General features: G+C 41.6%; 1 protein-coding gene across 12 annotated transcripts in view; it reads left to right on the top strand.

Annotated features, from left to right (window-relative positions):
• Enox1 (ecto-NOX disulfide-thiol exchanger 1) overlaps positions 1-22800 on the top strand; it is a 521454-nt gene that overhangs the window by 394637 nt on the left and 104017 nt on the right. For all 12 annotated transcript variants that reach the window (XM_040281478.2, XM_021719677.3, XM_040281477.2 and 9 more), the window contains 2 exons: positions 1190-1296; positions 5051-5168. In XM_040281478.2, the coding sequence (XP_040137412.1) occupies positions 1190-1296; positions 5051-5168 (225 nt within the window). The remainder of the gene's footprint in view (positions 1-1189; positions 1297-5050; positions 5169-22800) is intronic.

Genomic DNA, 22800 nt, shown 5'->3' with positions numbered 1-22800 from the left:
ACTAGAAGATCTGGAAGAGCTTTGATGCCCTTTTTTTAAATAATAGAGCCTTGGGAATCACTTGTAAAAGATCTATGTCAATAGGGTGTTAGCACCCATGACAACCTAGTCTGAACTATGCCCTTCTAAGTAAATATTTAGAAGTTCTGATTTAATCATGTGATTAAACCAGTACTCTAGTTTCCTTAATCCCATGCTTACTGGATCAATACCTATTTAAGCAATATTGAGTCCATATTTGGTTGCCCTCCCCACAACACCTACTACTAAGTTCTATCCCTTCCTCTATATAATTCTCATCACAACCCCTACACCCGTATCATTCCAATAGTACCATGTCTGGAAGCAACACAAGTGCCAGACAAGGTAATAGAGTTAGAACTTTAAGAGATTTGAGAGCCAGATTGTTGGGATCCTTGTTAACACGATAATAGAGTAACAGAGAATGGTATGTGATCATGATGAAGAACTATGGAGGCACCATATGGTGCTGAAATCAGACCTGCATGGCAGTGCTGCCAGTTGGGTGAGCCTTGGTCTGTCTTGACGTGGAGGCAATGGCTCCCAGGACAGCCAGAGGGATGGAGGGCTGGCTGCAGTGGATGCAGTGGGGGGGCAGAAACAAGAATAAGGAGGAAAACAGTCCCTGAGGTTGAGGGAAGCCATGACACAGCTATTCATTTTCCCACCTTGGAACCTGGACACGGTAATGTCTTTAGAGGGCTGCAATGGAGTCCTTAAGATGGGACCAAAAGAAGAAATGATATATGCTTGGCTCTTCTCATTCAGCTACTCCTCCCTGGCTTCCCTTCTAAGCTCTTAAACAGGCATTACTTTATCTTTATTCGTATGCCAATACCAGAGTCTATATATCTATAGACCTAGGTATATAGACCTACTAAATCGCATTTTAAACAAGAGCCAGAAAACATTTGGAAGTAGATCTCCATGACCTTTTGCCAGTCATATTTGGAATTTGTTTTAACCTTAAGTTATGGAGACAGACTTGAAGGGAGACATCCCCAACCTTGCTAAAAATGTAAGTACATAAAGGCACAAATTGGATGGATATTGATGATGTTGTAGCTACTGTGACATCATCCATAGACTCCTAGTGTCTTTGCTTTGCTTCCCTATAGTGATCACAACATAAATTACTTGTCTTGTTTGACTTCCTTGTTCACCAAAGTTGAGCAGATTGTGGCCGTTTTCAACGCTTCCACCAGACAAAAAGCTTGGGACCATTTCTCGAAAGCTCAGCGCAAGAACATAGACATTTGGCGAAAGCATTCTGAGGTTGGTGATTTTATTTTTACTTTTTAACCACCATCACACAGCTGGATTGGCAGAGAATAGTGTGGCTGCAGCCACTACAGTTTTTGTGACAGTGGGCAGTCCTCCTGCTGTTGTCCTGTCTTGTTGTCAGCTCAGACGTGTTCCTTCCCCAAGAAGAGCAGCCGACTTAACACCTAGAAGATTTCTCTCCCCTACAAAGGGAGAAGGGAATCTTTCCCATTCATAGTACAGAACTCAGAAGTAAGCCAAGATATCTTTCCTAACAAATTAGTTTGAAGAAAAGTGTAACTTAACATAGGACAAAAGTACAAATTTTTTTTCCAGTGTTCTTCAAGGTGACAGTTTGCTCTTTGGGCTAGAAATGGCAGGTATGCCTCTCCATCCATGTCTTCTCATCACAAGCAGTGTCAGTTCCCTGTGAAAGCCATCAGGTTCTATACACATCTCCCCAGAGCAAACGTCACAAGGGTGTGATGTCGGCCCTTCAGCATCAGTGCATGTGTGAAGTGTGAGTATCTATCCTCAGGGAAGGAGCCCACCTTGCCACCTAGACCAACCAAAATGTCACATTAGGCATTGGTCATCCAGCTGTTATTTTTAACTCCACAGTGTAGTGTACGCTTTGAACCTGTAATTTCAAAGTAAGTATACTGTCTTTGTTTGCTTCGTTTTTTTTTTTGTAAGTGAAAGAATGTATTTCATTTGGATGCCTCTTCATCTCTAGCATGTTAATATTAAAGTTCTCAAAATGATATTCCCCTCTTTCAAAAATCACAAACTTATAGAAGGTAAGATTTATTTATTTAATGATGTTGGGTCAAACTTGTAAAATAAGTGTTTCACAAAGAGTTTGAGGAACCACAAAGTACTATGGTATCAATCATCTGGGTAGCATTTTAAGTGCTCATTTACTAATGCTAAATTACAGTTGAATACCAGTGGCACGGGATGTAACATCCACACGAATACCAAATAGATTCTTTATTATCACCGTTATTACTGAATGACTTCACAATAATGGGACACTTAAAATGCTAGTGCAATTTATTGTTAAGGGCATTTTAAAAATTTTGTTCACTAGTGCCTAAGAAGGTGGTTGGTGACTGATAACAGTTCCGTTCCTCTATTTAGGATTATGAGCGAAGAGGAGATGGGATTTCTCATGAGTTTTTTCAGGGCCCCCCAAATGAGGGCACTTTCCTGATGTTCTCCCTGAAAATGGAATTGAGACCCAAGTCAAGTGTTATTTTCAAGAGGGACAGAGTCCTCTATTTTTGATGCAGATGAAAACACAGATTGGAATCTATAAACTATGATACAGATTTGGGAATGATCAGTATATAATTTTTTTCCTTCACATAAAAGCCAAAAATTATTAAAAGAAATGTTAAGAGAAAGGCAGGTAGCATGGTACTGAATAAACATGGGCATGAAAAGACCATTATTGGCATGGGAGGTCAGCAGATAGAGATGTTGATCTAAATCATGCTTCCTATCATGTCTGACTCCACCCACCACCATCCCTTATTCCTGCCTCCCCCCAGACTGGGGCTGTCCAAAGCAGGACATTCAGGGCTTCTAGCCCTGGTCTAAGGAAGCCTGCTTGCTTTGCTTGGTCCTGGAAGTGGAAATGTGCCCTGCAGAGGGACAGGTAGAATGCAGTCCAAAAGTCCACCTGTAAAAGGGCTTCACGCCTCCTGCCACTCTGCTACCTCTTTAGGTTTACATTAAGACATGGAACTCTAAATTACCTTTGAGTTTCTCTCCTACATGTCGCTTAATTGATTAAATACAAGTTGGTAATTTGACATTGTGGATGATTTCTCAGTTGCATATAAGCTTGATAATTGGCTTGATTTTTTTTCCCCCACATTCACATGTACAGCATCTGTTAATTATCTGCAGCACCTCTACGGATTTATTAAAGTGTACTAGTGATTTACAGCTGATACAGAGGCACCCTGTGGAAACACCCTCAGCGCCCCCACCCCATGTTTTCCTGTTCTGCCACCCTTCCCCACAAAAACAGCTGTGGTGTGACAGTTTGTCATTAATGTAGGGACTAAACAACAGGCCCTTTGAGCCTTGTTATTCTTTCCACCTGACTTTTCTTTGTTTTAAGTATTTGCAAGCCACCCCTCTGGCAGTTGGATTCTTTGTCAATAGAAAAATTAGCTGTCCATCACCTAAATTTCTCCCCACCGATCATGGGTGACATCACCTCCAAGATCCAATGATGTTATTTAAAGCAGAATTGGCACTTATTTCTTCTAGGTGGCCTGGTCCCATAAGGAAGTGTTGTCTGTCATCCCTGGGCCTCTCAGGCATTGTGTTGGCCCCTCCCAGGACCTTGCCTCTCTGCCTTCCCTCTTTCTTGTCCTCTGCAATTGTGATTCCCAGAGTGCAGAAGTGACCAAATACTGTTAACAATAATTTCCTTTCCATCATGTGTAGTTAAATTTTAAGAGCTAAGGGGAGCAAAGAATTGAGAGGACCGACCATCTGGGATGATGGGCAATGGAACAATGTTTAAAATCATGCCGCTAATAAATTAAGTGTAGTGATTTAATTTATTGTTTTAACAATTTGACTTTTACTGAGGCTCCAATTTAAAGAAGGAAAATAGAATAATGGAGACTTTTCCCTGTAAGACTTTTCGAGGACAATACATGTAAGACAACAGAATGAATGAGGAGTCACAATATATAACATGCAGCTTGGGAAAAAATAATGATGTAATTAATTATTTAAAGGGAATGATTACAATGTCTTGATTTGAGGCATAGTAGTAAAAAATTTAACGTGTAATTCTTTATTCAGTGAGGTTTCATGTATACTATTATATTCAAACAGCCTTGTATTATTATTATCCCCTGCTTATGGGTGAATGGAAAAAGGCTCAAAGAAATTGAATGACTGGATTGCAGCCACGCCCCTCATTAGTAGAGAAAGTAGGCTCTAAAATCAATGCTGAAACAATCAGCCATCACCCCCAAAAACATAGTCCCAACAGGATAATGTGAAACCCAAAATGAGAAACATCTGTTTTTATTTTGTTCCCTACTATCTTTAGAATTTTAAACTTTGGATATCTGAATGTTGTGAGTGTGCACCTGTGTGTGATCACACACAGGCACATACGTACATGCAAGGCACTAAGTTCGTGTGAAAATATCTCAGTATCATCAGCTTAGCACACCATTTGTCTAGAGTGATGCTAAGACTCATATGTGCGTTTTCTCATTTCATCCTCAAAACTCGTAGCATCAAATTATTCCAGGAAACAAATTGAGGCTAAAATAATAAGAAGAAATGTTCCTAAAGTTACCCCATGGGCCAGTGATAGACTAGGCTCTTTTAAACTTCTGTTGCTCAGGTCCCTTACCAGTCGCTGTGCTAGCCAAGTAATGGGTATTTCTATGTAAACTTTGCCACAGACCTGCTAGATTATTAATGCCCCCGTTTCTAACAAATGAGGAATTAGAGACTGAAGAGAGATTTAAAAATTTGTGAAAGGGCCTGTCACGAGGCCTTGGTGATTAGGGATTTATCTCACTAAAGCTTTTAACCTTTTTTTTTTTTTTTTAACCCTAGCCCCCTTAGAACTTCATCACAGATTAGGTGAAATGATGCTTGGGTCCAAGCTTCAGATTCTAAACGTTGATATGTCAGTCTTAATATACCCAGAGACCAGTGGGAAGAGGTAGGATGGCTGTGTCCATGACTCTGATAGTCATGTATCTTCTGCTTTTAGGAGCTCCGAAACGCTCAAAGTGAGCAGCTCATGGGCATCCGTCGTGAAGAAGAAATGGAAATGTCTGATGATGAGAATTGTGACAGCCCTACTAAAAAAATGAGAGTGGATGAGTCAGGTAATGCTGATAACTACCACATACCTGCAAGGTATTGTAATGAGTGTCTGAATCTGGAGATGGAGAATAAGTCCTGGGAAATAGCCTTATAACTCACTTTTGAGTTACACTAAACTTTTGTGTTTGACTGACTCTGCCTTTATTAATAGAACTTTAAAGTCTTAGGAACACAGTGATTTAAGTTGTTCCAGTTATTTCTCCATATGTAGATCTGGTGCCATTAGACTTTCTTTTTTTTCAGAGATGTTTGCCTGTTCCCATAAAAATCCTTTTCCAGAGGGTGGCAGCCACACCTGAAGCTGAAATACAGATAAAATTTGGTTTCAGTCCATATACTTGTTACTTGGGAATTATTTAATCCCTAAAGATTCTCTCCAGCCTCTGAGCCAACATGCTGGAAAATTAGACTTTTTCCCCAATAAATTTTAGTTCACCTAACCTGTAATCAAAAGGATGGCCCCATTTGGCACCAAGCGAGGGGCGCCACTCCTTAGATTATAAAAAGAAGAAGCTTAGAGAGAGCCTTGCTTTGTGTGTTCTGTCTAATCTGAGATGCTGATTAAAACTCTCTCCTAGAATTGTATATAAATTATTTGATATTATAAGAGCAGGCAAGCAAAATGCTCATTCAGATGTGAGACACCAAGGGAGACAGCTTGTCTGAGAGGAAGGGTGATAAATAAAGGATCTAGAAGACCCACAATTGCCACCATTACCAGAGAAGAAAATTAGAGAGCTGGTATAGATTTGCTCGGTCTCCTCCTAGGTACCAGTGAATAAAGCACACACCTGTCTAAGGTTTTTTAACAGAAAGATTGCAGGAGACTAGAAAAAGGATCTTTGCTAATTTGTCGATAGAAGAGTAGGAACAAAAGGAAAGAGTTTCCTTCGCCCTCTGACAGTTCACTGAAATGAACTGAAAATAAACAGAAAGAGCATGAGAAAAAGAGACACAAACTTCTGATGCACAGAGGTGATCACAGTGTGTAACCACCCCCCACAGCTCAGAAGCTTATGTACCCCTTTAACGTAGAGGGGCAGGATGGAGAATATAGACAGTTTTGAGAAGAATAGTCAGTTGTTTCTAGGGGCACTCAGTGGGCTTGTAGAAACACAGTGGCGGGGGATAAATTCCTTGGTTCTATAGACCAGATAATGAATTTTAAATGGTTCTCTTTGGAATGTTGAATGGGATCAAATAGAAGACAATGGTGTATGACAAAAAGTGTCCAGGTGAGTTTACAGACTTCAGCCTTACTTCCTGCAATGAGTTTAGCCAACGAAAGCTTAGGGAAGGGACCAGAGGGAATCCTTCTCTTCTTCTGAGGGTCTGGACTCCTAGCCAATAAGGAGGTATTAGAGCCAAGCCTCTCCCTGTACCCGCTGCTCTCTAAGCTAAAACAATCAGCATACCAGGGGGGGCTGCTGTTATAGGGTGGCTGTCCCTGGACTCCTTCAGAAGTCAAAACCAAGATTGCAAAAAGATCAGGTCATTGAGATGGCAAAATGGTTAAGATGGTCATGAGCAAACTCCTGCATCCAGGCCACATGGAAAGGATTTTAATTTCCTTAAAGCAGTCCTTCTCAAAAGTGTGGTCCCAGTCTAGTAACATCTTCCTTACTTAGGAATGTATTAAAAATGTAAGTTCTCAGGCCCCACCCATGACCTACTGAATCAGAGACTCTATGGGGAAGGGAAATAAGATCCAGCCTTCTGTGGTTTAAGCCCTGTTAGGGGATCCTGATTGATGCTAGAGGAAGTCTGAGAACCACTGCCTTAGCAAAGTAGAGCTTTCATCCTCAAATTCCATTCACATAAATCTTTCAGAAGCTTAGCATACAAGTAGGCACCATGCCACCCCTTTCTGAAGCCATATATCCTTTGTCTGAAAAAATAAGCCCAGCGTCTGTGTGTCAATGTATGTCTCTTATTAAGCTGATCTCGCATTTCTCAAGAGTGTTTCACTATCAGGTTTGGGTTTGTTTTTGAGGGAACCACCTTCTTCACAGCATTTCTATTCCATAAGCCTCCGTATGTCAAAAGAAGGGAGCATTGGTTTGATTCTCTTAAATTCAATGAGATCTTGAGATTAATAAAACATTTTTTTCTCAAAAAGAAAAAAAACACCAGCTTTTATTGTTTTTGAAGTTTGTAGATGAGAGGCAAGTTGACATGCAACTTGGAGTCTTAATTTCCTTACAAGGTAGGTGTAGAAGAAAAGAATTGAGTCAATCAGAAATTCTGATTTGAACTTGTGGCTTTTTTTTCCTTTCTTTTTGGTGGTGACATTTCTTTTAAATAGCCAATTGTCAATTGTCCAAAGAGGAAATGTGTACAATTTCAGAGTCTGCTCAGGATAGGACTAGAATAAGAATGACTCTGAACGGTCCACTCACTGAGAGGTCCCAGCTAGCCTTGGCAGCACATATCCACCTCCAGGACTGGCTCCTGACCTGTGCCGTTGAAGTGTCTCTGGAGATGTCAAAGACCTCTCCCCTGGCCTGGGGCCAGAGATCCCCTGGAGGTTTGCCTGCAGAACACTCTTCCCAGATGTCTCTTAGTTTATTCCCCAGTCATCTGATGAGAGCAGGAAGTCTAATTTGAACTTTTAAAAACTTTCGCCAGGCCTGTTACTTGGTCAGCAGAATGAATGAACAAATGCAGCCCATGTTCTCTACCACGTACTGAGGGAAGCCATGAAAGAATTGGAGTTCAAATGCCAGGCCCTGAGCAGTTCAAAGTCTTTTTTGTGCTTATTCAAAATGGACCGAGGACATGGCATGTGGTTTCTTAAGAAAGCACAGGACTGATTAAAGAGAAGGGGAAGCAGCTAGCCTTTTTCACTCCACTGGGCCCTGAAGAAGCTACCTAAAGGCAGACAGTTGTTTTTCTTTCACCCTGGGTTTTCAGGGACATGGCCTGACAGCAAGAATCCTTTCTGGTCTTTTTCACTAAACCACAGACAAATCCCTGCTAACTGCTGATTGAAGCAAGGAATGGAAGCTGGAGGAAAGCACCCCCCCCCCCAGTGTATCTTGTTAGGTGACACACTACTCATTTTAGGTACAAATTTGCAATTGCCGCTAACCTGCATAGAAGCTGGCCTCAACATGTAGTGGTCTGATTCACTGGAATTGCCAGATGTGGAAGAAGGTGTGAAATTCTCTGTATTTAAGGAATCCCTTGTTCATGTCCTCTCTGCTAATACAGCAGGAATCTTACCTCAGCTGTATTAGGGAAGTAGCTGAACCAGGAATTCTTGGAATCTCTAGGGAAAAAAATCCTTGGTGGCTGTTTGTTGGGGGCCGTAGTCCTACAGGGTGCTCAGGTCTTGGCATCCCAGTGCCCCACTTTGCTTGTCATCTCCCCTCTAGAACAGAGACCACCCTGCAGGGGTTTCTTTCTGGGAGAGATGGAGAGAATTGCCTTTGTTTCCAGAAAAGGCACAGTTTATTTGGTAAGGACTTGATGATACCTTGGGTTTAATAATTTTTTTTTAAATAATCAAGCTGGGCATGATGACATGATTGGAGTCTTAAATACAAAAAATGAATAAATACAATAAATAAGATTGGAGTCTTACACAAACCTGTAATCCCAGCGACTGGGAGAATAAAGTTGGGGGATAGCAAGTTTAAAGCCAGCCTCTGGAACTTATCAAGACCCTATCTCAAAATAAAATTATTAAAAGGGCTGGGGATGTGCAAGGCCCTGGGTTCAATCCCCAACACCTTAAAAAAAACAAACAAAAAATGATATTCAAAAAATATTAAATATATTTAAAGTGATATTCGAAATATTCAATATATCTCTCCACTTCTGATTATGAAGAATATTACATTCTAGTCTTACCTTTTACTACATAAAATGATTTAGGACGTCTTTGGCTGGAGTTCCTGGGCTCTGCAGTAAAACTACAGCGTGATTCTGGGCGGGCAAGTCACCCTTCCTCATCCACTCATCTTAAGAGGGGAAAGGAGTTTGTTGGAACAAAACTAAGATGCTGATAAAACTGGAAATGAATTTGTGTACAAGTTTGAAAACCATGATGGATTTATGAAATCAGCCGTTCAAGAAGACTGGTGTCCCACTCGGAAGACTGTGAAGATAAATTTTTATAAAAATTCAAATGTGTGACAGTTTAGTTGGCAGGTCCATCCTTCTTCCTCTTTTTTCCCACTTCCTCCCTCTCTTTCTTCCCCTCTCTCCTGTGACTTCTCCTGTCTCTCTCCTCCTTCTCCCTCACCTCCTTCATCCACCCCCTGACTTTAGGTTGATGGTGGGGGTGGGGCAGATGTGCACCAGGAAGGAAAAGGAGAAGGGTCAGAGGAAGTCTGTCCTAGACTATAAGACCTGCCACGGCAGAACCTGGTTAGTTTTAGTGTTGAGAGAGTGCAATGAGCCAATGCATGTCAGGCACTTCTGGTTTTAGAGATAATGCCCAGCCTAAATTAGGTGCCCAGTGAGTGTTAAGTCCACTTGTTATCTCCCTCTTCTCCAGCACCTAGCCCTGGGCCAATCCCCAGGTAATAGCTGAATGAAAGGTTGTTCCTCTGTTCTTAGTGTTTTTGCTGCCTTTGCCCAAACATCATGAGGAAGATGTGAACATTTACTCTGATTGAATTTAAATGGCAATGGCAAGTGTTAAGAAGCATGTTTAAATAAAAGCATGATTTCTTTCCTCAAAATGTGTGAAACTTTGAATGAAACTCAGTGCTACATGCTGTATAGGCATCCTTCTAATTATTGACAACATTCTGATTTGACGACATTCCGACATTTACAGAACACCTTCTCACACTAAAGCACGCTGGACCCAGGTGGAGTTAGATGTGGCAGTCCTGCCCTCCAGGGCGTGAGATGCCTTTTGAAAAGAAAATTTTAAGTTAATAAAGATACAGTGGCCAATAACAGGTATCCTAATGTCAGAAAATTAAATTTAGTATAAACCCAAATGAATGTCACTACCTAGTATACATGCCCCACCCAACATTTGATGAATGTACACTGAACACAAAATGTTTTTAGTGAAACTAAATTAGCCTTTGCTTAATAGAAAACCCTTAAATCATTCCATAATACACAAGCAAATGCTCTTGGATTTTAACTACATCTCATTTAAACTCTAAGCTCTTTAAAGGAGAAAACACTCTTTTAATCATGAAGAGTGTTCTCTGGGTTGTCAGTTTTCCGTGGAAATTCACAACATAGAAACAGAGGTGGTTTTGTTTATTTGTTTGTTTTGTTTTAATTTTCACTAAGAAGTCAAACAAAGAGTTTCCAGGTCTTTCAGCCAACTAAGTCAAGTTAGGGACTCAGTTAAGTTCAGTTGGAATTAGCAGTATTCAGTCTTTATACCTTTATATGTAGCTGGAAATATTAGGTTAAACAATTACTATGTATAAGGCTTTCTCTGGTCCTCCCTTTGATTTCTTTGAATACCAGGACTATCTTTGGTTTTCTGATTTAGCTCATTTCCTGCATGGTATTGCTTCTGAATAATACTAAAGGACACCTAACCAGGGATATCATCTTCAGGCACAAGCTTAGGAAGAAGCTCACTGGCCTCCTCCACCAGGCAGCCACAGAAGAAGAGAGTTCTTAAATGCCAGGCCAGGCTCTCGTTGCCAACTGAAGAGGCTGACTGCAGAAGGCCACGTTACTGGCAGCTGTTACTGGCTTTCTTTTAGGAAGCATTGACTGTGATCGAAAGCAGCTGACTTTGGAGCTGCTCAGAATTTGGCAGAGGGTCAAGAGCACTGACACATGGAAAGCGGGATGGCTCAGTGGGAGACAACAGGCCAGGGTTCGAGCTTCTGCACCAGCAGATGTGGAAAGCAGGGGCATGCGTCATAGTTGAGTGGAAGCCTGGAAGGATAAGATGTTTTCCCACTCATTGACAGCCTGGGACATTATCTCCTGAAAGAGAAATAGAAGAATGGTGCATGTCCAGCAGGAACCACCAAATTAAAGGCAAGCACTTTCTTTCCGATCACAGCCAAACATCTTTTGGGAACCTAAGTGCCAAACAAGGAAAAGTAAAGTGATTAATTGAACTAACATAGCTGAAAGATGGTGGGAGGAATCTTCTAAGGTGATTGAGTAGCTGCTTCCTTCTTTCTGTCTTGCTAATTTTGCTGAAGGAATTCAAACAAATGTTTATTTGGGGTCAGTTTTGCAATTCTCTGATTTTATGTAGGTAAAATTTGCTTTTCATAATGAACATGCTTCTGAAAAATGTAGAAAATTATTTCTTCTTGCAAATTGCTTTACCTTTTAAACGCAAAGAGATAGATGCTATTAAATCGATCCTGCAGCACAGGATTCCTTTTTTAATGGAAGCTCTCCTGCTGCCCAACCATACTGTGTTCCTTTGCTTTGTAAATTCACATTTCCAGTGTAAACTTCATGATCCTATTTTTATATTGCACCTAACCATGCCATCATTCCTGACATCTGTCATACTTGCCAAAACTTTCCATAATCCTGTACTTCATATAAAATTGACCCATGTTGCTAAATGCCATGGTGTTTCCTGAGTATTCCCACCCTCTAACTACTGTGATGCCCTCCATAAAACTCAGCTGAGCCCTAGCTGAGTTTCTTAAGCAGTCCACACCTGGTTGCTACCATTGTGGAGTTGCGTAGGTTCTTCAATTGGCCCATTTTCCCAGCTGCATTTGCAGAGCAGATTCCGGCTCTGTGAGGCGCTGGCTTCTTGCCTCAAGCTATGAGCCCTGTGAGCCTTGTAGAAGGCTTGGGCTGATGGGCAGTTAGCAGGCAGAGGAGGAGAGTAAGGAAGTTAACAACCAATCTTCTGAAAGGGAGAGCTAAAGAGACCTCTACCTGGGAAGGGTTCAGACAAATGGCCAGCGATCAACACGGGGTCACAGCATGGCCGCTGTGTACAGCCCGCCATGTCCCAATGCTTCTCAACCTCCAGGAACACCATTATGTAGATTACAGTTGATTATGTTTCCCGGGCATTTCATTCTGGTAAGGCTTGACGCAGGACCATTACATAGGAGAGTAGATTTAATCCCATTTCCTTAGTAGGCTTTAAGGACACTTAGGGAATATTTATGTAATAAGATGCAAAGTTGCTATGGAAAATACTATAGCAACCTAACATCTCCCAGAGCCAAGCAGCCGCTTGTAACAGCAATCTAAATTTACATTTATTTTAGTGTCATTTTATCGACACTCTTAGTATCTCATTCTGACAGGATGTTAAAATATGTTTTCAGCTTGCATTTGAGCAAAATTAACACAGTGTTGTTGGAATTTCAGTGTGGTTTGCACAACTTCTGGAAAAAATCAGAATATTTTTGAAGTTTAGATGACAAAATCTGGGTAAGTTTGTAAGCTTCCCCACCCTCTAAACATGGGAACAAATTCCTTAGTAGCATTTATTCCAAATTTTTTATTTTAGTTTGTAAACAGTAATTAGCAATTCCTACTTAAAAAAAAAGGGAATCATCCTCTTTAATGTTGACTTATTTAGTTAAGTGATTACTAGTGAGTGTACTATGTTTATAGAAAATACCCTCAATAGGTCAACCCATTGCCCTCTGGCAGCAGGGAAAATTTTTTTTAACTTAAAAAATTGTCTATCACATAAATTAAAATTTCATCATTTCAAAACCGAATGAATTAAGAAGGAAGAAAGTAATACAGTTATATGTTTTGATTTCTATTTTTTTCTTTGGCATAGATAAACTTCAAATATTTTTCTATGTATTTTTTAAAGATCAGTAACAATAATTCTAAATGATTTTGGTTTCAGACAGACCTCCTATGTAACAAGTTTAGAAGGTGAAACTAAGATCTTTTGAAGTAGTTACAGGTGCCTGAGGTTATTAAAGTCTGATAACTGGATGAGTCCTTCCAAGAGCACATTTTTAGGTCCCTTAGCTATGAAAATGGCTGAGAAATTTTAGATATGTAGGCCAGTTGGTAGAGGGAAGGTAGTGTCTATTGATATTCTTCTCCTCCCCATCTAAAATTTTGAAGTGTCACCATAATGCTGGTAAAATGGGACATTAGCCAAAAGAATCAATAACACACCATGTTAAAACATATTCTGTTGCCAGCCTCTTAGCACTTTGTAATGTGCTGCTGATGAACATCATTGTCCTAATCTCCTTTGCTTCTATATTGCATTGCTCATCTAAACACAGTTGGTGACATAAAGGTATCAGACCTTCACCCGAGGACATCTTGTAGAATTCCCAGCAGCCATATAACTAATGAAAAAAGGTTATTGAAAAAAGTACTTACTTTCTTCCTTTTCTCAGAAATTCCACTTGCCATTATATGATACTTATCTTGTACTTAGACATCCTGGAAATTGAAGCTCATAGCAATATAAAACATTATTATAGTAAGCTCGCCCACATAGAAATGTCTAGAGACTCTTCTCTTGTACACGATTGAATGCTCTTGATTCCAGGAGGTTCTAAGTACCAACTCTTCTCCCCAGTTTCAGGACACAATGGTTGAAGGCTTCTGGGAAGTTGCTAGAGAAGAATTTTATTTAGATTCCTCATCACTAGAGAAAAGAAAGAGAAACATTTCTGGGGAAAAGTCATAAGGCAGACTCTGCTAATAGTAATGCTTCAAGCAGGTACTACAGGTTCTTGCAAATGAGCCTGCCCTGACTCTTAGAGTTCCTATGTCCCAGACTATATAATGGCATGAGAGAATGTTCTCAATATATTGCTAAGTGATAAAAGCAATTCGAAATCATCATATGTAAATAGTTCCAAACATGTGTTGTTTTCATACTTCATGTGTTAGGGAAAAATCTGAAAGGATATGGGCTAAAATATTCAGTGATTGTCTTTAGAAGGTTTGGTTACAGGTAATTTTATTTTTTCTTCTTTTTGCATTTCCAGAATGTCCGCTATAAGTACACATGTTATTTTAATAATACTGTAGTAAATATTAATTTTAAAATTACCTATAAGACTCTGTGGTAAAACTAATTGTTAGTTGGGGATTCCCTCCTCTCCATTTCCAATCATTTTTAACAAGTCTAAAGTAGTGACAGCTAATATCAGGTGATAGAATATTACTGAATTGCCTTCTCTTGCTTTAAATGAGAGAACTTCCACATTTAACTTACCATAATAATATGCTTACCATCCCAGACCACATAATATTAGAATTTTCTATCCCAAGGGATGATAACATTTGCATAACTTTTAAATGAAAGATCCAAGAAACAGTTCAAGTTCTAAACCCAGTAGAAAGTGTTCTCACACACTGGGAGACGGGTGACAATGTGACTCCTGAGATATAGGAGAGACTTTAGAAATGTTCTGGAACTTCTTCCCTTCCTCACAAATAGGAAAATGCAATACCATGTCCAGAAGTGATGTTATTTGCTCAAGAGAGTCAGTGGAAAGTCTAGAATCAATATTAGCTTCCTGCTTTTCAAGCTAATTGCCTTAAAATAGTACCACTGAATTTTATGGGGAAAAGACTCCAGAATCTCTCTTAAATGTCTTAAGTAGGCTCACAGGAGAGACAGTAATCAAGTAAAATCAACCAAGGGTTTTGGATGCCTGCTTTGTTCATGAAGCCGTGATGCCATTTGGAGGCAAAGGTGACTGGAGACCTTTATCACCTTGAAATGCTAATCCAGACAGAGCTGAATGAGATTTATGCTTAGTCTTAATTTTCTATGTTTTCTGCTACCTTGAGATTTTTCTTCAGCATAGTCAGTGTAACCAACAAATTGTTTTTAAGTCCATTCCAACAGAAATGGCAGCTTTAAAAAAAAAATTCAGTAAATTGGCACAATCCCTTTTCTAGTTGAATGATATTTATTTCCACAAAGCAGAGCCTTCTGCATGGCTTCCGGCAAGAGAAGAAATGCTTTGAAGAGGTGGAGATACAGAAGGAGCAGCATCAAGTCACATGTCTCCTCGGATGAACCACACACCATCTTAGCCACGTTCTCTGCTTCCTAACCCTCTAAAATCATGAAGAGAAAAGCAAGGATGCTTCTCAGAACACAGGCATGCACTTGATAGTTGATCTGAAATGATCTGAGCTTCAATGTCAGTCTTTGAATTTTTCTCTCTCATCCCTGGTTCTCTCTGCACCCCAGGGCCTGGGAGAGCCTACAAAGATCATCAGTTTATTCACTCACCATCTAATTTCAAGACTTATTGAACTGCCTCTCCTTGTTTTCCACTCCCAGGACTTAGCTTTATGAGATGTACCTCTCAATATATCTTAAAAATAGAAGTCTGAGGAAGAATATCTACAGTATTATCAATCTTATTGAGTTTTACAGACGCAGGGAAGGTTTGATCTGGAAGAGGTCTTGGAAGTAATATATCTTCTTCTTTCCCCTAATGTTCTCAATGCAATAAGAAAAAAAAAATGAGTTTTGGCACCCCTAATAATAATCAGTTGAGTTGCTGACTAAATACAAAACGTTTATATTGGATATTTGTGATCCCAGGTTTTCAGGCACAACTTGATCTATAAGGTACATTTGGCAAATCTTTTGCAGGTAGGATGAGAGTTTTCATCTTTCAGTGATTTACCAGTCACTTCCTAAAATATCTGTGCAGCAAACCAAAATCTTCAGTGGAGTTTATATAATCTGAACATCCTAAAGCTATCCATTTCTCTATCTTTAGCACTTTACCTCCATGAATTGTCTTAAGTGATGTCATAATACAAAGCAGGGATAAAATTAAGCAAATATTCAGTGAATTCTTACAACGTGTTTGGGACAGTATTCTTTGACTCTCACTGCCAGGTTAAGAGGAAATTTAGCTAGCAAACAAGGCCTTATACTAATTGAGACTCAGTTTTTGATTTTGAGAGATTTTTTTCCACTTTAAAAAAATCCTAGCAGCATGTCATCAGTTCTCCTTTTCCTGGAATAGCACCAGATCATGCGTCACAGCCAAAGGCTGACAGAAAAATGCTGATATGAAGGACTGTGAAAGCTGAGAGTATCTGAGAAGTGTAAATCTGTTCACCTGGACTCTCAGCCCTAGAGAAGCTTTTGTGTTTATTTTAAGCAAAAATGGTGAACATGTGCTGAATTGGGTAATCTTTCCCCACATAAGCTCAGGACCCTTCTTTCTCCATACATAGCCCATTGCCTTGTACACAGCTTTTGAAATAGTAGGTGGATACGCATTTGTTAGATGAATAACAGGAAATCAAAACAAGAACTAATTTTTCATCTCTTGGAGAATATTTTGTATTTTACTGTGGACCAAAAGGGGAGAGGAAAAACCTTGATTATCTAATCTTTATAGCATTGACCACATTTTTGCGATAAGGAACCTGAGGTCTCATGGAGATTTGCTCCCAGTCTAAAGCTAGTTTATGGCTTCAAAGCCCCTTCTCTCTCTCTACCACCCTCTTTCTTCCTGCAATTTAGAATCCATATCTACTTGACTCTAAGATTGATAGGAGCAGAAATGTGGGGTGCAGAGTAACATATCTGGTGTTTCTCTCAAAACCGCCACTCCTCGGGGGAGGTCCAGTAGACTCCAGACTACTGCATGTGTCTGGTCTACCTTTTCTGTGGAATTCTGCACCCCTAAGTACATATCAGACTCTAGGGCGGGAAAAATAAGATGGCCTTTCAGGTCCTTAAAACCCAGGAGAGTATGGCAAGGTTAAAAGATGAAACTAAAGAGAAAGAAGATTTTAAAAATAAGTAAGGTAACATTTGAAAATTAGAAATAGGTTGAAATTATTGCAGAGGAAAAATATATCTTGATTTTTTTTTTTTTTGGTAATTGAAAGTTGTTACGTCCTTGGGCTTTTGAAATATAAATTAACATTTAAATTGGACTTTTTGCCCCTTCTATGTGACATTTAGGCTCCTAAGGAATATTATAGTGGATGCCAAATAATCAGCATCATGTTAACAAAGCACTTTCTATAAAACCATCCATAACACTTTCTCTCTCATGTTCAATAAAAAGCTAGTAACAAGAGAGCTGCCTTCTCAGAGGAATTCCTTTAACCTTTCAGAAACAAAATATTTCATGCTAATTCCTGCTTAATTGGAAGGAAGTCATTTTTTAAAAATCATTGAATATGGGTTTGAAGTCGGTTCCATCCCTGACCTCTTTAATTTAATCAAGGTCACCTCATAAACTTGCCCAAACAGCTCTATTTCTCAATTAGAAAAAGAGGCAAAGCCATTTAAAAGCATTTAGTGTCTGATTAATAATGCTTAACTGGTTCTTCAGCACTTGCAGGGGCTTTGTAAGGAGTTGCTGGTAAGAATAAAACATTGCTACCTGAAAAATTATACTCATCAGAAATTCAAAACAAATCATTTTAATGAGCAAAGCAAAAACTGGTTTGTTTGTTTTTTTTTGGAGGGGGGCGGATGTGAGAAAGGTTATCTTGCTTATTATAAAAGAGAGTTTTAATGTCTGAACAGCTTTCTCCCAAGGAAAAATTGCTATAATTTAGCTGTTTAGACAGTTTATGCAATTCACACACTCCTCTGCCCAAGGACTCAGACAAGACAGAGTTTGCCAAAGAGGGGATTTTTGTAACACTCAAACTACAGGGATGAAAAGAATTAATGAGATTGCCTTGCCTGGTGGAGGAATGTGATCTGGAGCCATCTGCATGGATGAAATATCAAGCTTTCTTGAATATGTCTTTGGATCCTTCTATACACTCCCACTTTCTGGGCCTACTGAGGACAGTCAAGCTCAGCTTACACTCTTTTGAGGAGAGGGTCATTATTTGGGTGGTCAAAGCATTAGGATGGCTCTGAGAAAGGAGCCTGTGGGCATAAGAACTGGTATCCCTGGAAGGAGAGTTTAGTGTCTGATTTAAAAAAAAAAAAAATAGCAAGATGAAGTCAGAAGCTCCTAGAAATGTCTTAGTGTTGTTTCTGGCACATAGTTTGGCAAATGATATCCCTTCTCCAAGCCTTTCTTAGCAGTAATGTAAATAAAGGTCATGTTTAAATTTCAATGATGAGTTTGTCAGAAATAACCAATTAAGGAACTTGGTGGCATTTTGCAAATACCAAGTTCAATGGTAATGTGGAGAACTGATACTGGTAAGCAATAACAAGAGGTATAAATGAGTGGGTCACACAGCCCAGGCTGCACACGGGAATCACCTGGAGCACTGTCTACAAATACTAATGCCTGGGGGTTAATTCACAAGTATCTGTTATTAAAACCCATCCCTCCCCAGGTGATTCTGATGCACACAGGATTGAAAAGTGAACTTTCATGTGAGGAATGATGGCTGTTAGGAAGGAAGGAACAAACAGTCATGGTAAGGTAATGAAAAGTGAGAATTGAGAATAAAAACGAAGATAAAAGTGTGCCACAAACAGGAAGTGTCTGACAAAGGACCAGCGGAAGGAGAAACTTGAGGGAGGTAGTTCAAGTCTAGCTTGAAGCAGGCCAGGAATTCCCCTCACCAGGTCTGTGCCAGGAGCACCTGCAGTATCCCTTGGTTCATTGGAAAGAGGATGTTTGTAGGAAAGCTGGGGTGGCCTGATATAGGGTAATGTGATGTGAGCTGGAGACAAATGTCTCTCTTACTCCTGGAGAACCACCAAGGATTGTTTTTCTCACCTGTCAATAGAGAGGGAAGTATCGACAGGTCTGGGGAACACGGCGCACAGGAGGGCCTCATCTGCCACAGCAAGAGGTTGGTCTGAGGACCCCTGGCCAAGGGCAGTCAGTTCCAGAGGTTCTGCCTGGCTTCTCTTGGGTGCAAGCCACATGCCTGTCATAGCTGCAAGAAATATGGCTGCAAGAAAAGTAATACATGACAACGTCTAGTAGATCAGAACAATGTATTCCGGAGACGGAGCCTGGAGGATTTATGGAAGCATTCAGTCACAATATCATCACAGGAGAGGCAGTAAGTAGCATTCAGAGTGGAGCAGATAGATGAATGAAATGTGAGGAGACGTGGCAGAAGGCACAGAAGCCGAGAAGGCTATGTTGGACAGTAACAGCCGGAGGAGACAAGGTCCTTTCTCCAACAGAAGCTATTGGGAAAGAATGAAAGAAAGCAGGTGCCAAAGATATATTGAAAATAAAAGACTGCAAGAAAGTTATGAAGAAAGCATTAGGAAATGGATGCCAGTCCCTAAAGGCTAAGGCAGTGGTTCTGAAAGGCCATCATGCAAGGGGGGGCTCTTCCCACAGTGTGGCAGTGAGAGGAGGGTGGGAGGCCTCTGGCTAGGAGGGGAGCTTGGGGCAGCGCTGGCTTTTTGTTGAAGAATGTGGGGTTGGACTGGGCCCTGAGGTCGGGCTCCCAACACAGAGGGAAACGGGCGCAGAGGGGCTGGCAGACCACCTGGACAGGCAGGGCCGTGCTTGTTTGGAAAAGGGTCCTTTATTATTTTTCAAATTATAAGTGTGGGGGGGTGGGATGGGGGTGAAGGGAGACATGCAGCATGGAAAGGAAAATCCTGCTTCTTGAGGGGAAGGATTCGTGAAGGAAATGAGAAGTGATCGTTTGTTAAAAGGGAAGGAAATTAGCAGGCTGGGAGGAGAAAGAGGTGACCGGCTGCCCCTAGGTTGCAGGCTTGATGAGAAATTCAGGAGTCACTGTGGGCTGGGAGGAAGAATTGCTGTGTAAAGCTTCTCTCTTACTAGTCTTACACAACTAGTGGTTGGACAAAACTAACCCGCTAGTTATGGAAGTCACTAAAGCAAGTGACTTCCCAAGGTGGAGCCCTGCACTGAGGGAGGGGCATGTCTGGGGTGGGAGGGGGGCGTCCCTACTTCCAGAAACCAGTGTCATTTTGTGATATATATTGGTCTAGCAAAGGCTGACTGCCCTAAAAAAGAATCTTTAAATCCTTTAGAGGTTAGAAAAAAACGGAGTGCTTGGCCTTGGAAGTCAAAATAGAGATTGAAAGTGAAAAAGGAAGCTGAAATCTGATCAAAAGAAGAGTGGGAGTGGCGAGACCAGCAGCCCTCCCGAGGCACCTCATACAGAGGTCCTGAGGGGCTCTGGGAGGAGCGGGCCTCCCAGGCCCCTGGCTGATCTCGCCTCATTGGCCTCAGCACCTTCGGCTGGAGCTTGTTGGGAGCTTCCTGCTGTAGTGAGATCCCCCTCTTCTTCCCTTCAGCTTCTCAGCATGGGAGGCCTGGTGCGGAGGTCCAGCCCCACCTGCTTTAGGAAGGAGCCCTCCCCAGCTCTTCCCACAGCCAGGAGCCTTTCCCCTTTCCCTCCTGCCACCACCCAGTGTGGAGAGAGTGTGCTTTCTCACGGCTTTCACCTGGCTCCACAGCACCTGTGATTCTCCCTGCAGCCGGGCTGGAGCTCCCAAGGTCAGGCCAGGCAGAAGTCAAGAACCCTGCTTCCCTGGCCTGGCCTGCCCTGCCCCAGTTTAGCTCAATGTGAGCTTGGCCGTGTTTGCAGGAGCCACCCCCCTCTGGGTTTCTCTGAGGACTCTAAAGCTACCCCGCACCCAAAGGAGCATCTTTCGACATTTGAAATGACAGACTTCACCTGCTCCTGGAAGAAGTGAGCATGCCTCTTTATTTTGCTTATTTTCCTCTGAGGAAAATGGGGCTGGTTGGGGGAGGTATCAGAGGATAACAATCCAAGTGGAAAAGTGATAAGGCCTGATGTGAATCTCAATCATGTCAGGAGCCCCGCAGCACCTGACAGGGCTGCCACTATGCAGACTGCTTCATTAGGAAGAGCCATGTCGGGGAGGGACACAGGATTTTTTTTTCTCTGAGTCACCTGCTGCCGGTTGTGCCTCCAGACTCACACTGAAGCCATTATAATAACAGGCTCTAGCTTACCTGCACTCTCAAAATTACCCTTATTCCACTGGCCTCATACAAAGATGGAAATAGACACTGCCTTATGCGTCTGTTTAACTCTCCCTAATAATAGCTAATGCGCAGACTATAATACACACCGCAAACATAAAATGTTATGTCAATGCTAAGTTGTAATAATAATAATCCTGCAAAAATGTAGCAGAAGGAATTTCCATGAGCAATTTGAGGAAGATTGCTGCTTCAGTGGTGATACAGGTGTTACTGAAAAACAGATCAATTGCACTTTGTTGGCACCAGTAGAGGCTCTGTAAGCAGAAGACTGGCTGTTTAGCAGACATCCCACAGTGCCCTCCAGCTCTCCTGGGAGGCACTGGGAGGCACGGACGGCAAAAGCAGCCCAAGGACCCAGATCCTTCATTCAGTCTACTGAGGTGGGGCTGGTCCTTGTCCCTGTCCCACTGAGAGTAGAACCAGGGGACAGCTCCATAGGAGGTCAGAATCAATAGGAAGAGGAGTCTCTGATGCCTTTACTCTAACTGAAGGCCCATATACCTACAAAAGTAATACATAACTGAGTTCAGAGGGATGGGCAGCACTCTGCCTTGGCTCTTCAGGTATCCTGAGGTCAGCATGAGTCTTTGGACACAGCTCTCTTAATGAAGACTTAATTTAACAAATGAGGCTCTGGAGCTTAGGGATTAGTGGGTATCACTGTGGCCCTCTCCCAGGAGAGATCAGAAGGAGGGATCCTCACGTGGCTCAAGTCAGGCCTGCAGACTTCTAGAAGGGGAAGTTTAATTTGCATGGATCATCCACGGATTTGTCCTGCAGAAAGAGCATGTGCTTATTTTGAAATAGATTGACCACCTCCTCCACTTTCTAACAGATCCTCTCTCCAGCAGAACACTCCCCAAACAGAGCCAGAAGTGGAATGCTTCACTTCTGTTAGGAACAAACTAGTCACAGCAGTAGGGTCTCTAGCTTCCCCCTTTCTCAGGTTGTGGCACACAGGTGAACCTTGGCCACTTGATGTCAAGGATCCCACTGGCTGCTTCCCTGGTAAGAAACGGTACTGATAGGTCTAGAACATAGGAGGGGGGCACACCCTATATCTCCAAGAAGCTGTGCTAACTCAGTCTCCCTAAAATGTAGCTCCGTTACCTGCAAATAGAAATAATAATCATATTTACTGTGTCATGTTTTGGTGAGGATGAAAGGAGATGGACATTGTACAAGTGACATGCTTATCACAGCTTCTGGCACATGGAACTCACTAGCTGTTACCACCACTACTGCCAAGACGCTGATATTTGGGGAAAATAGGGGAAGGAAAACAAAGTGGTGACTGTACCTTTTGCCCAGGTCTTCCCCTGACCCCAGAAGGAGGTGCTGAGGGCATTGGAGCAGGGCCATGGGACCTGAGAACAGCAGTGAGACAGGATTGCTTTCACAGGCACACAGCAGGATGACAAAAGTGGCACGTGTGGTTCCTTGAGAAGGATTTGTCCAAACAAGGCCCAGTTCAGGACCCAGGGGATGGAAAGAGCAGTGGTTGTCAATTGTGGTCTTAGCACCAGTAGCATCAGCACCACCTAGGGAGCTGGAGGAACGTAGATGCTGGAACTTCATCCCAGGCACATGGAACTGGAAACCCTGGTGGTAGGGCCCAGGAATGTGTGTCTTACTCTGCCTACCAGAAAGCACTTGAAGAACAGTGGGTTAGAGTAACACCAGTGGCTATTATAAGTAAGTCCCAAATTTTCAGTGGCTTAACCAAAAAAAGCATTTTATTTCTGGATCCCAGAACAGTCTAAGGCACCTTTCTTGGACTAACTCCGAGACCCAAGCT

This window comes from Ictidomys tridecemlineatus, chromosome 6, assembly GCF_052094955.1.
Source record: "Ictidomys tridecemlineatus isolate mIctTri1 chromosome 6, mIctTri1.hap1, whole genome shotgun sequence".
NCBI lineage: Eukaryota > Metazoa > Chordata > Mammalia > Rodentia > Sciuridae > Ictidomys > Ictidomys tridecemlineatus.
This window is presented reverse-complemented; position numbering and strand designations above follow the sequence as displayed.